This window comes from Brachionichthys hirsutus, unplaced genomic scaffold (genome assembly GCF_040956055.1).
Source record: "Brachionichthys hirsutus isolate HB-005 unplaced genomic scaffold, CSIRO-AGI_Bhir_v1 contig_244, whole genome shotgun sequence".
Taxonomy (NCBI): Eukaryota; Metazoa; Chordata; class Actinopteri; order Lophiiformes; family Brachionichthyidae; genus Brachionichthys; species Brachionichthys hirsutus.
In genome coordinates this window covers 47,150-59,952 of record NW_027180453.1, presented here as the reverse complement: position 1 = coordinate 59,952, position 12,803 = coordinate 47,150, and the positions used below count along the sequence as shown (strand labels likewise).

General features: G+C 42.5%; 1 protein-coding gene across 1 annotated transcript; it reads left to right on the top strand.

Moving 5' to 3' along the window:
* Nucleotides 1–5,253: 5,253 nt before the first annotated feature.
* Nucleotides 5,254–12,188, top strand: LOC137915015 (LON peptidase N-terminal domain and RING finger protein 1-like). The gene is made up of 12 exons (XM_068758496.1): nucleotides 5,254–5,860; nucleotides 6,945–7,063; nucleotides 7,334–7,456; nucleotides 8,255–8,401; nucleotides 8,487–8,679; nucleotides 8,874–8,979; nucleotides 9,061–9,175; nucleotides 9,260–9,381; nucleotides 9,462–9,620; nucleotides 9,719–9,881; nucleotides 10,014–10,166; nucleotides 10,792–12,188. The coding sequence occupies exons 1-12, from the start codon at nucleotides 5,254–5,256 to the stop codon at nucleotides 10,948–10,950; spliced, it is 2,166 nt and encodes a 721-aa protein (XP_068614597.1). The 3' UTR covers nucleotides 10,951–12,188.
* The last annotated feature ends 615 nt before the right edge of the window (nucleotides 12,189–12,803 follow it).

Sequence of the window (12,803 nt, the reverse complement as noted above, 5' to 3'; positions counted from 1 at the left end):
TGACGTGGTTTGCAATTTGGGCAACAACAGACTCGCAGCTCCTTGAATTCGGTGCCAATAGGATATTTTAGATCCTACGCAGGACTTGGAAGTGACTCATTCCATCCGGACCGACAGAGAGGAAGATGGGCTCAATGCATCTCTAAACTCACATTTAAAGGACAGTTCCTGGATTGAAGATTGCTCTGATTTTTCTGACTAATGTTGTGGTTTTAAATCAATTCTGTCTGAGACTCACGCAGACATTTATCGGGACCAAAGGACGTGACGTCGCCGATGGGAATGCGAGGTTTAAACTTCATCAAAATGGGTGCTCTTGCTTCTGAGAAGCAAAGGGGGAGGGTTAAGCGTGTGCATGTGTGCGTGCGTGCGTGCGTGAGTGCATGAATGGTCAAAGCAACAAACGGTTAATGAATATATATTCCTCTCACTGGTTTCCAGTGCTGCCATAATGTGTACATACAGTATTCTCTAATGGTTTGTGTCTGCTTTTGTGTTACCTCTGCCCCCCTTTTTCTGTTACAAGAGGAATAGGCAATATAATAGTTGTTAGATTGATAAGTCAGTGGGTGAAGAAAGATGCGATTGTTTTTGTTATATGCAGAATGAGTAGACGGGGTCTAGTGAGATGGCAGATGAATGATAGAACAGAGGGTTTTATTTTTGCGTTTTTGGCTGAGGGAATCGGTGGCTGGCTCACCAAAACGACATTGAATAATCAAGGAAAGGGCCTCTGGAATAAAAGAATATTCCACTTGCATGTTTGAACGTTCAGATTAGCGCCATGCTATTGTGGTATCTAATTTCTTCAACAACCTTTAGGAGCAACAGAAGCTCATTAAGGGAACGTCTCTGACTGAGGCGCAGCGTTAAATACAGGATCACGCCAAGGACGATAACAAGAGGTTAAAGAAATGGCTCCTCAAGGCTGAACTTTTTGTCACTATTCAGAAAACAAACAGTGTTGGTGTCGATACGAGCACAGTCGGCTCACTCTTTAGTCGTCGTCGTGGGCTGAGCACTTCACACTTATTGTGACGTATATGAGCATCACCAGAAACCTCCAGTTTAACTCTACAAGATGACAGAGGGAGAAATGGTCCTTTTATAAAGGTGGAGATTTTACAGGTTTTACTGTAAAGAAGAGTGAATATAGAATATGTGTTTAAATTTCAAAAAGAAGGAAAGCTATTCTTTGCTGAAGCTTCTTTGTGCCGTCACGTTGGCGTTTAAGAAGCAAGAGGCGAAGGCCCTCGTATACAAAGCTGACCTTCATCACTTAACGCCGTCGCTTCGGTCCGACAGATCGTGTCTGTCATGTTCAACTGTAGGATGTATTCACTAAGCCATTGTTAGTATCGCAATGCGTTTTAAAAATGTGCCTGCCAAATAATAACGCATGACAATGGCAGTTAATTTAAAACAAATATATTTATACCTCAGATATATGTTTGTTTTGTATCATGCCATTTTATTTTATTGTAAATGTTAAGCTTTGTGTTGCAGAAATGAACAAATGTTTTATCTTTTTTATTAATATTATTTCTGTACAGGTTAATCAAAGTGCACTATTAAAAGTATTAAAGTAAGCGTTGCATCTTGAGCATTTTGTATTCATGAGTGAACAGGAATTCCTTTTCAAACCCCAGACATTGTGACTTTGATTCATAATCCACTCAGATATTTGTTTCTGCTACAGTTTATCACACCTTCTCAGACTAACTGAGGATTTCTGTCTTTCCAACCCCCCCACGTTGCAGCTTCATTCATGCTGCACCAGTACATCCAGGGAGACACCTGAATGCCACCAGCTGGGTTGCTAAACGTGACCTCGGTCCTCTTGTTTCTTACATAATATGTTAGGAAGACAAAGACGTCCATTGTGCCACAGCTGGCCCGGTTCAAACTGAGCAGACTCAATGAAGAGGGGTACCAATGTACCCCTTTATTTATTTTTTGATCACATGTTCAACTATCTCACTCCAATGATGCTCGTAACCTGACCTTTTTTTGTTTTTTTTCTGTTCAGGCTTTGCCTTTATCACAACAATGGAGCGATTATCAGCTGTAAACTGTGCTGTTTCTCGAGGACGGGTACATTCCACATGCGTACAGTGTTTGACATCAGAAACAAGCGTTAACTCGGCTGTGATGGTCCACTGCCAAGAGTCACTTTTTTTTTTTTTCTAGTGGACCATGAACACATCATGCACTCTTATCTAGTACAAAACAGGGACCTATCAAGAGACTCACGCACATAAACACTGATGTGTAGACATAAAATGCACAAACAATCTAAACTTAAATGCTGCCGTGTTTTCAAATTCGTGCTAACATCTTTAGCCGGGGACTCAAACGCCGCTGGAAGATAACGTAGGACCAGATAAGGCAGGCCAAAGCACAAAGGTTGCATTCCTGCACTGTTGATTGTGAATCCTCAAAACTTTTCCCACATTGATAAAAGAATACAAACAAGTGTGTGCTTGCATGCAAAAGAACAGAATGTAACTACTGGGCCCATTGCAGGCGGGAAATTTAGATTTACATTTAAATTCTTATTCTTTAACTGGGCTCTATTATATGTGTTATAAATATAACAGCAAGTATCAACCTGTAAAGGATTATAAACTAATTATTCCAAATGATTGAAATTCTCTGCGCCAACTTCTCCATGTTTATTGCATTTCATTGCACATTTAACTATCCTGGCATAACAGCTGAAACTCCAAGCACCAGCACGCTCATTGCAGGTTGTTTTATTTATTGCATCATTTTTGCAGATACGCTCGTACGGGTTTTACTTGGCATTCACATCAGTATAGGCAGTCAGTTTTCATGTTTGTTCACAGATCCTGCTGGAGTGCCAAATATCTGACAGGAGCTCTGGATTGCATAACTCCGTGTGGGTTATGGTATTCTGTTGCAACAGACGTTTTATGTCAACATTGATAACCCCATGTTTTGAGAGTCAACACTGGCGCCTCATCACAGCCTGATATTAGAGAAATTCAAAAGGCTGGGAGTTGTGTTTAAAAGCAGTTTATCTTAAAAACTGTTCTGTGATTTTTTTTTTTGTTTTTTTAAAGACTACTACTACTATTACTACTACAAGTTTTAGTTGATATAACAACTCAATTGCTGCTGTGGCAACAGGTTGAAGCATGAGGTGAATCCCTGAACATCTGAGGCTGGGTCTGTCTGTGCCAGAATTTTCGGTGGCCCCCTTTTTTTAAAAAATCTTGCCTGCATTTGATACATTTTCTGAATTGTATTGCTAAAGGAAAATTTACACTGAATATTAAATTTAGCTTTAACATTGTTCTTGATAAAAATGCACATACAGGATGCTGAGATTTTTCATATCTATGACATCAGAATTTAAATAACATTTTCTGTGATAGCGAAGTCTTCTGAATTTTATTTATGTTTGGTCTGTATCTGCACTGTGTGTATTATATCTATTTTATTTATATATATATATAAAACATTTCATTTTATTTAAACATATTATCTTCCATTATGTATTATATGTTATATATTCTTATAACCTAGTCAGAAGTGTTAAAAGGCATGGAGCATAGAGTACTGCAATCCCGAAATGGACCATAAGGGTTTTATTTTCCTGCAGGTAAACGTTTCCCTCTGGTGACTTTGATTGATCTTCCATCACATTTCCTGCCTCCACCGTTAATAAAATGTGCCTGGAGACTGGCCTGTCCTTATGTTTATTTTCTTATTTGCATTTGATTGGTGAAACGAAATGTCTAAAAAGGAGTTATTTGGAATCATATGGTCCATGATTAATGATTCTTTATGAATATAGTTACAATGTCTTAAAAATCTAATAACACTTTGAAATGCTACTTTTTTTAATAACAGCTGAGACATGGGCTTAATAATAATAATAAAAACATAATAATCATGGATCCACCCATTTATCTGCAGCATTTTTTATTTATTTATAATAATGCAATCAAAAAACAAAATTGCCATTCAAAAAATTATTTTTGGGTGCAAAACGACTTTTCTTTTTTTACCGATTGCCGTAAATTCTAATATAAATCACCCTGTTTTATTTTTGATCTTCAGAGAAATTACGGGACAAAGTGCGTGCCTTGTCGGTCCAACACGGGACGATTCAGTTTTTTCAAGGGACGGGATGTGCTTGATTGTAATGTAATGCGTCACTTAAACCACTAGAGGGCCGTGTCCGTCCACACTGAACGGAGTCAGTATCAGGTTCGTGCGACTCCGTTTCTGCAAGGTTAATCACGAAATAATATGTAAATAAGCATCATGGTGTTTTATGGGAGAAACACCATATTTGAGCTTAGGACAACACAAAGCAAGATTTCTTTTCCAGATACATGGACAGCGTTTATTCCAGGTTTATTCCAGAAACGGAGAAAAACAAAGATGTCTGATAAGTGCTTGTAAACATTGTCAGTTCCATCCTCACACACTGGGTGGTAAAATGTAAGTCTCAAATGTCAGAGTGTTCAGACAAGATAGCAGAAGCCTTCTAATAGATAGTCGAAACATGCCAGGGTCATCTTTATGTGGTCTGTAGGAGGAGGAAATATTTATTCAGTGTTAAACACGTATGATAATTTGCAGAACCATAAGTTTAAGTGATCTTATTACATTATACTAGTTTAACAGTGAACGAATCTTTAAAGCACAGTTACAATGCACAATGTTTACAACGATTGAGCAAACATCACAATTCCATCAGGATGATTATATGATTATGTCTTGACAATGTACCATATAGATATATATATATATATTAATTATACGATTGCGTAAATATCCTTGAAGCGAATTGAAAAAACAAAAATTGTCATGTGTTACAAAATGTTATTACACAACCTGTTTGGAATTTCAAAGTCAAACATTCTAATAGAAAATAATTTATTATCTATATGTCAGACCGTTCATTGTCTTATGTCTCAAATACTTTCTGTAGTAGTAGTATTAGTTAATTTTCGCTAAAACAAGAGTTCTGTATCATGACGTCATCAGCACGTCTCTTCCGGAGTTATGAAACTTTGTAACCACACGTTTTGTAACAGAGGCGTTATGACCAATCACGGCGCGAGCTCGCTGGTCATGTGACGTGTTTTTTTTTTTTTCCCTTTGATATATATAACAATCGCCTATCAGTGATAAACTCCACAGACAGAGTGACTATTCTGTTCTGAGCAGCTGCAGGAATAAAGCAAGATCAAATAACATTTTAACTACGCGAAAATGTCCCGACAGCGAACGGGAGACGCGGCGGAGGAAGGAAGCGTCCTCTTTATCGATAATGTCTCGGGAGAAGAGGCTGACCGTCAACTTATACTGCAGAAAGCTAACGCATTAGCCACGGGGAACTGCCTCACAGAAGCGATCGATTGGTTTTCCGCGGCTGTGCGGTACGGCCCCGTTCGACCGGAACAACTCGGCACTTTCGTGGACTGCGTCCTCCGTAACTTCAAAGGAAAAGCGAAGGCGGCTGGAGCAGACGCGTCCTCGGTTCACGCCGGGGACAGCGGGGACAACAGCTCCACGGACGCGCAGGCGGAGACGTTCGGCTGCCCGAACTGCCGTAGCTTTCTCGGGGAGCCGGTAACGATGGCCTGCGGTCACTCGGTCTGTAAGAGGTGCTTGCGGCGGCGGCTCCTCTCCAAATGCAGGCGGTGCGGCGAGGCGGTAACCGGAGAGGAGAAGCCGAACGTCGTTCTGTGCGGACTGTTCGATAAATGGTTCCCCGACGACGTGAAGACGGCCAAAGCGCTGAGTGACGTGGACGCGCTGTGCGGGAGGAGACGCTACCGCGAAGCCGTGGCGCTGGCCGCTGACGTCATCCGACGTGGTGAGTGTTGGACTTTTATCTTAATGCCTTTTATTATGTTCGCCATGTGTTGCCCAGCTCGAGCTATCCCATTGGCTGTAAGCGTAACCCGGAACCGCCCTCCTTACGGAAGTTCAGAAACTGCGCGTGCGCACTGGGCGTAAATTGCGTAAGTTCAGGTCATGACACATTTTTTTTTTTTTTTGGTTTTGTAACCTATAAAATTGAGTGTGTTGGGGGGGGGGGGGGTACCTTTGTATTTTATAAATGCCAGATTTAAAAAGTTCTCTTAAGGAAAATGGATGAAAGATTTTAAAACGGAATCTGAATTTAGGAGTCGGTATAAGAGGCGCCTTTAGTTGGGTACGCACTCCTTCTGGAACAGATCCTCGTCTCATGCAAAGAGGGAACATAAGGCTTCCCCTGTGCCGGATGATTTAACAGGAGAGAGATTGTGGAGGGTCGAGGCTGCAACTTGCATAAGTGAAGGGAGGGGAAGTGGATTTGCTCCCGTTCGATATCTTGAGCCTGATGAGATGAAATGAATACAGACCGATTACTTGAGAAGAGACGGGTGCAGCCTGGGAAAAGGAGCGGGTGGATAAAAGCAGCAACGATGTTATCAGGTCTAGGGATTCAAAATAAGAGAACAATGTCGAGGTTTGTTAGGTTGTGATTTGTCTTGCAAGGACTTGTGAGAAACACGCGCATTCATGGGCTTACACAACAGCGTAAAGGCATGAATTCAAATGAGCCTTTTTTCCTAAGATGCATTTAGTGATGAAAATGTTACGGTTGATCTTTTTTATCCTCATTTTATCAAAACATTTTTCTCTCAATGTCTTGAGACGTATTAATGCCACAGTTGTCCTATGAGTTTGTGTTGTTGTGATGCAACAATTGACTTACTGCACTCTTAACTTTGGACATTTTTGTTCCGGTAAACAACACCTCCCTATGAATGTAAGAAAGGATGGCCTTGTTTGATGATTTGGACCTTGCGATTTATTCCATGACAAATGAATGCTATCCGTTTAAATAGTAACGTTGTGGTTTCCAAGTTTAGTGATTTTAAAGGATTTTCTTCCACCTCTGTTTTCTGCAGATTCGGAGAACAAAGCGGCGGCGCGGCTGTCTCGGGCCGAGGCATACGCAGCTCTTGAACAATACAGCCTGGCTTTGGATGATGTCGAATTTTGTCGTGGGTCCGGTTTTCCTGCTGAAGTAAGTCGCCACCAAATGCTGCAAACGTCTGGCTCCGAAAGTTAAATCCTACTGTCAAAGTCTCTACCGTATACCTGTAGCCATCTCTTAGTACGATTCAACAATGAAGGAATAAACATTAAACCAGTTTTACTGCCTTCCATTTTAGTGATTGTATTAAAAGAGTCTCTTGCTGCTGGTAATTCAATATGGGTTTTAATTCTTGGAAAATACATGTATACAAACGTTGAAAGGTGACTTAATGCCTGTTTTTTCCACCCACTTCTTCAGACTTTTTATAGGAAAGCAATGGTACTGCATGAAATGGGCCAAGTGGACGAGTCCCTCCAAGCCTTCCTCCAGTGTCTGGCCGTGGACGAGGATTTCCCTTCTGCTAAGAGACAAGTGGAGAAGGTAGGAGAATTCAAGAAAGAGCAGCGATTCGTCTGTTGGAAGTATGGGAAGAGAAAAGGTCAAAATACTACACTGTGCTCTGAAATGTGGCAGTCAGCCGAGTCATGCTGCTCAGTGTTTATACAAGCAGCCGGGAGGAAGACGAGCAGCCTGTGAGGCAGTCTCTGTGATCTTTTAGCAACATTTCAATTGGATACAAGGCAGGAATGCTGTTTTTAATACGCTATGGACTCTGTTGAAGATCACTTATGGTGCTTTTATTATTCAGCTCGTCCTTATTGATCTGTCAGTCGATGTGAATTGGGAAAAGAGCAGCGTTTGTTGATTCGCTCGCAGAAAATTGAAGCGTCTTTGTCTCTGCAATTGCCTTATTTTTATTCCTCAACACAAAATGGACGATTGGATTAAGTGCATCTCATGTTCTGGTTACAGTTTGAAAACAAATGTGACTCCTCGTGCGTCAGAACTTGACTCGCATGCCGTCAGCCGGACTCACCTGCTAAAGCTTGTATTATATTGTATTATAACTGAGTATATTATATGGATTATATATCCAGTCTTCCTTTGGTATTTCGTGTAAAAGATTGCTTGCATCTGTTGTTAAAGGTTCCTGTTTGAATTAAAAGTGAAAGACAAATGGCTCCGGCTGCAACAGTGAGGGAGCCACATAGCTGAACATTAACAAACCTTTTTTTCTTTTATTTTTTTGAATTCAGAATACTTTTCAACAAGTATTTAATATTTGCCTCTTAAATTTGGAGTATTAATTGTTTGACTTCTGATTATTTTTTTTTACAGATTCTGAGTGACCTGCTATCTCCAACCGATGAGAATGTCAAGTTTGGGCTGAGGGAGACGAAACGCAACAAGTCGCCTCACTTGCACAGTAAAACACTCGTTCAACCGGAGCAGCACCCGGTCCGCAAGCATCCGGACAATCCGGAGGTACGAATCACAGTTCATCGTCGGATGGCCGACTGCTCTCAGCAGCCGCCGCCATCTTCTCACCTTTCTCGACGCCGTCCTGTAGAAACGCTGGGAGAGCCTGGACTGGTCCGGTCTTAGCCGAACTCCTGCGTGCGGTGAAGACGGGCTAAAGAGAGTCTGCTCTGCGCCTCAGCTGGGCGATCAGGAGAAGGGCAGCCTGCTGAAGAGGAAGCTGTCGGTGTCGGACATGGAACCTTGTTTTGTGGACGGCGGCAGTAACAAGCGTAAAAAGCAAGGTCAGCCAATTGGATTACTTTCTCTTTGTCGCTTTCTCGTAAACACTTTATTAGGATTTTCTTGCCAAAATAATGTGCTCCTGCTTAAGATCAATCATTAATGAGCTCGCTTTGATTTCCCAACAAATCAGCAGTGACCCACTTAATGGCGCGTTTGATGTTGAGAAAAATAAATTGTGAAATCTCGACTTCAGGCGTGTCGAAACATTCCGAACACCAGGCCGCCGCCAGAGCTACGGCCAGAAGCGTTCCAAGGGACCTGCTGGACCTCAATGATTTTGAGTGCTCTCTGTGCATGAGGTAAGCGATGCCCCCGTTTTCATTTCGTTCGCTTATTAATGAGGGAGCGGCCGCAACTAATCTGTCATGTGATCGACGCAGGTTGTTCTATGATCCCGTTACGACACCATGTGGCCACACCTTTTGTAAAAACTGTCTGGAACGCTGCTTGGACCACATGCCCCAATGTCCGCTCTGTAAAGAGAGCCTCAAGGAGGTGAGGAATCACACGCGACGCGTGTTTTAATCTGCGCGTTGCTCGTCTTCCTGGTTTATTCACTCATTCGTGTGATCTCTTCAGTATTTAGCGGGCAGGAAGTTCACGGTGACGGCCGTCTTGGACACGCTGATCAAGCGGTATTTAAGCCAGGAGTATTCAGAGAGGACCAAGACGAATCTGGAGGAGACGCGGGAGCTCTCTGAGTAAGCGTCTCGGTGTTGATTAAATCTTTGCGTGTGGAGAAGCTTCCAGGTGTCTAAATCTCGTCTCCCCTTCTGTGCAGTCTCGTGAAGAACGTGCCGATCTTCGTGTGCACCACGGCCTACCCCACTGTGCCTTGCCCCCTGCATGTCTTCGAGCCACGTTACCGCCTCATGATTCGCCGCTGCATGGACACGGGCACGCGGCAGTTTGGGATGTGCATCAATGACCCCCAGAAAGGGTAAGCGCCCGGGCACCGTGAAATGGAGGAGTCCTTTCACAAGTTCATTGAACAGACGGATCGATGATCTGACTGGAGGCTGTGTCCACCCCCTGCAGGTTTGTAGATTATGGCTGCATGTTGATCATCAGGAACGTCCATTTCCTCCCCGACGGACGATCAGTAGTGGACGCGATTGGAGGAAAGCGCTTTCGAGTCTTGTCCCGGGGAATGAGGGACGGCTACAGCACCGCTAATATTGAGCATTTGGAGGACATCAGGGTAAGAACTCGCAGGATTCACGTCAGCGGCAGGAAGCAAATGTTTACAAAGCCTCGAGGCCGTTTTACATTTAGCTATCATTTGTTGTCAGCGGTCCAAGATGCTGATTGTGAATCGATACCTTTCTGTTAGGTGGAGGACAGCGATGAGCTCAGGAGGCTGCAAGAGCTGCACGACGCCGTTTACGACCAGGCCTGCGTTTGGTTCCAGAACCTGAAGTTTCACTTCCACAAACAGATCCTGCAGCACTTTGGACCGATGCCAGAAAGGGAAGCTGACATCCAGGTAAACATTCAAATCGTGTCCGCGCTTTACTGTAATTCTTATTTTACACATGGAAATAATGATTTAGTCGCCTGACTGACATTGGTTCCATGACCGACGTTTCCTTTTGGGGAAACCCGCGTTTAACATACTGTAGATTCCTTTGTGTCAGAGGTGTTCATTCCAGAACAGGCTTAGCTACGCTTCAGCTAGTGACGCTGAAAAGGATTACTGCTCCACCGTTGGAACAACCAAGGAGCGGGATCCATTGACAATATAGGCTAAAGAGCTTATGTGCCGCTTCATAGCTAATCCTACTGGCCCTCGCTGCGTTGGGAGTGGTAAAAAAAAAGAAATTTAACTCCTGCTGCATGCTCACCCAGAGGCAGCACAGCAGTGGCCATGATCTCCGGGGTCTAAAATGTACTACAGATAAAGGAAACATCATTCAGTTTCAGATCCCTCTTAATGTTGTGAAAAGCACAAAGCCATAATACCAATTAGGACTAGCGAAATAATAGTTCTAATGAGTCAGAGCTACCGGGAAGGAAAGGACTAGAAACATTAACGGTAAAGAGACGTCTGCAGATGTCCTTCATTCGGCTCAAAGAACATGACAGAGATTAAATTCCCTCCTCTCTTCCAGGCGACTCCGAATGGTCCAGCTTGCTGCTGGTGGCTCCTGGCTGTTCTGCCCATCGACCCACGCTTCCAGCTGTCTGTCCTCTCCATGGCCAGCCTCAAGGAGCGCCTGGTGAAGATCCAGCACATCCTGACGTATCTGCAGAACATCCCCAACAACTAGCGCTTCCTGCACCTTGAAATATCAGTCAAGCAACTCTGAATTCAGCTCTGTGGATCGCTGTCAGAGATGCGTTGGAACCACCTCAGGGATAACTTCCAATGATGCACATCATCGATTTAGGACTGTAAAATTACACATGTGATAGGAACTCTTCATCTGCTGCCACTTCAGACAGTTTTATGGGATCCAACCGGAACAATCGTGTAGCAAAATGAAGCGGAATGGCTTTTCTGCTTGGTTGATTCCTTGTTGCTGAGGTTGCTGCTGCTGTTGAATCTGATGTGAAGAAAGTAGTGAGACAGTCTTGTTTCCTTGCTGCAGGATTTATATAAGAGGAGATAAGGGTCGAGGCGATTCTATGGAATGAATTCTTAAAAGTTGAAATCGTTAAAAAGTGATGAGGTGTGCTTGAGAAGAAGCATGTAGAAAAGATTTGTGCAAAGCCAAGTGCAACTAAAGGCTAGTGAATGTGCACTTTCAGAAGTAATCATTGATCTCTTCTGAGGATCGCATTTATTTTTATGTGATTATATCACGTTTGCCACGCCCAGCTTCCGTCATTGGCAAAGAGGCTTCCACTAAAAAGAAACAGAAAAAGTGAGGCACTTTGTTTCTTCCCATCATTTTTCTTCCGAGTTTCATGCAGAGATCGGCCATTAAATCTCTCTTAACGTGAAATAAAATGAATACGAACGCTTTCCTTCCTCACGCTGTTGACCTTAAAGTCGTATGTGCACTCTTCCAAAAATAATGTCTTCTGGAGTGTGAGGATTTTGTGATTCTTATTTTGCATCTCTAAATCATCAACCCTTGAATTAACTTAAAATGTACAATCTGAGATATTGGTAAATTCTTACCATGTGTTTGTTTTAGAAAGTCTAAGCATTTCTTTTTTTTAAATAAAATTAAGAAATGTGAACAGCATGTACACAGTCAGCAACGCTGTTACTTGAAATCTGCTCTACTTTGAGGAGAGTGGACGGTTCCTGCGGAGTTTGAGCTTGGCCTGAATTTGCCTTATACCATTTAACACTGTTATGGCGATTACAAGATAAGTGTTGCATCAGCTTGAGTTCCATTCATTTTGCCATTGTATAAAGTTAACTATTTATCGAAGTGTGTCAAGGACGTTATATGTACATCATCTATAAAGTGGTTTTTTTGGGGGGGCGGGGGTAGCCCTGGCTTTTCACTCGGATGTTTGATGTTATTAGTTTGAACAATAAATGCTCTTCTTTTTTCAACTCCAGCCTCAGTGTCTGTGGCGACCCCTGAAGGGACAGGCCGAAAGAATAAGAATCCTCAGTGTCCACTGCCTCACTGAATAAGGACTGAGTTCCATAAGCATTCCTAAATTCAATTATTTTATATAATGGATTGCTGACACATTTACAGTTGCAGAAACAGACCCCACGCTATTTGACTTTTAATCCATGTCAGGGCTACGCTTGCTTCCAAAAACAAACAAACGTCCATCAGGAGAAGAAAAGCCCAAGCGAGAAGCGAGGAGACGCAACATCTATTGTTGACCAGCTGGGGGCGGTATCGTTTATTAACATTCACGGATATGACGTCTTTAGTATGAATGTAGGCATAATAATCGATCATCGATATCGTCGATTGAAGTTGGCGACTCCATCAATGCTCTATTCAAACAGATTAGAATGATTGGTAAAATAGGTTAATAATTTATGTAGCTGAGCACCGGCTATATTAACTATTTTTAAATCCTCGGTCAATGTTTTTGTTAATCAACAGATTAAAGCATCAGGACGCCATTATTTATTTATTTTAATCAATATCGATTACTCATGTCTTGTTTGTGTTGTAAACATCGTGGTATCCTACATGCT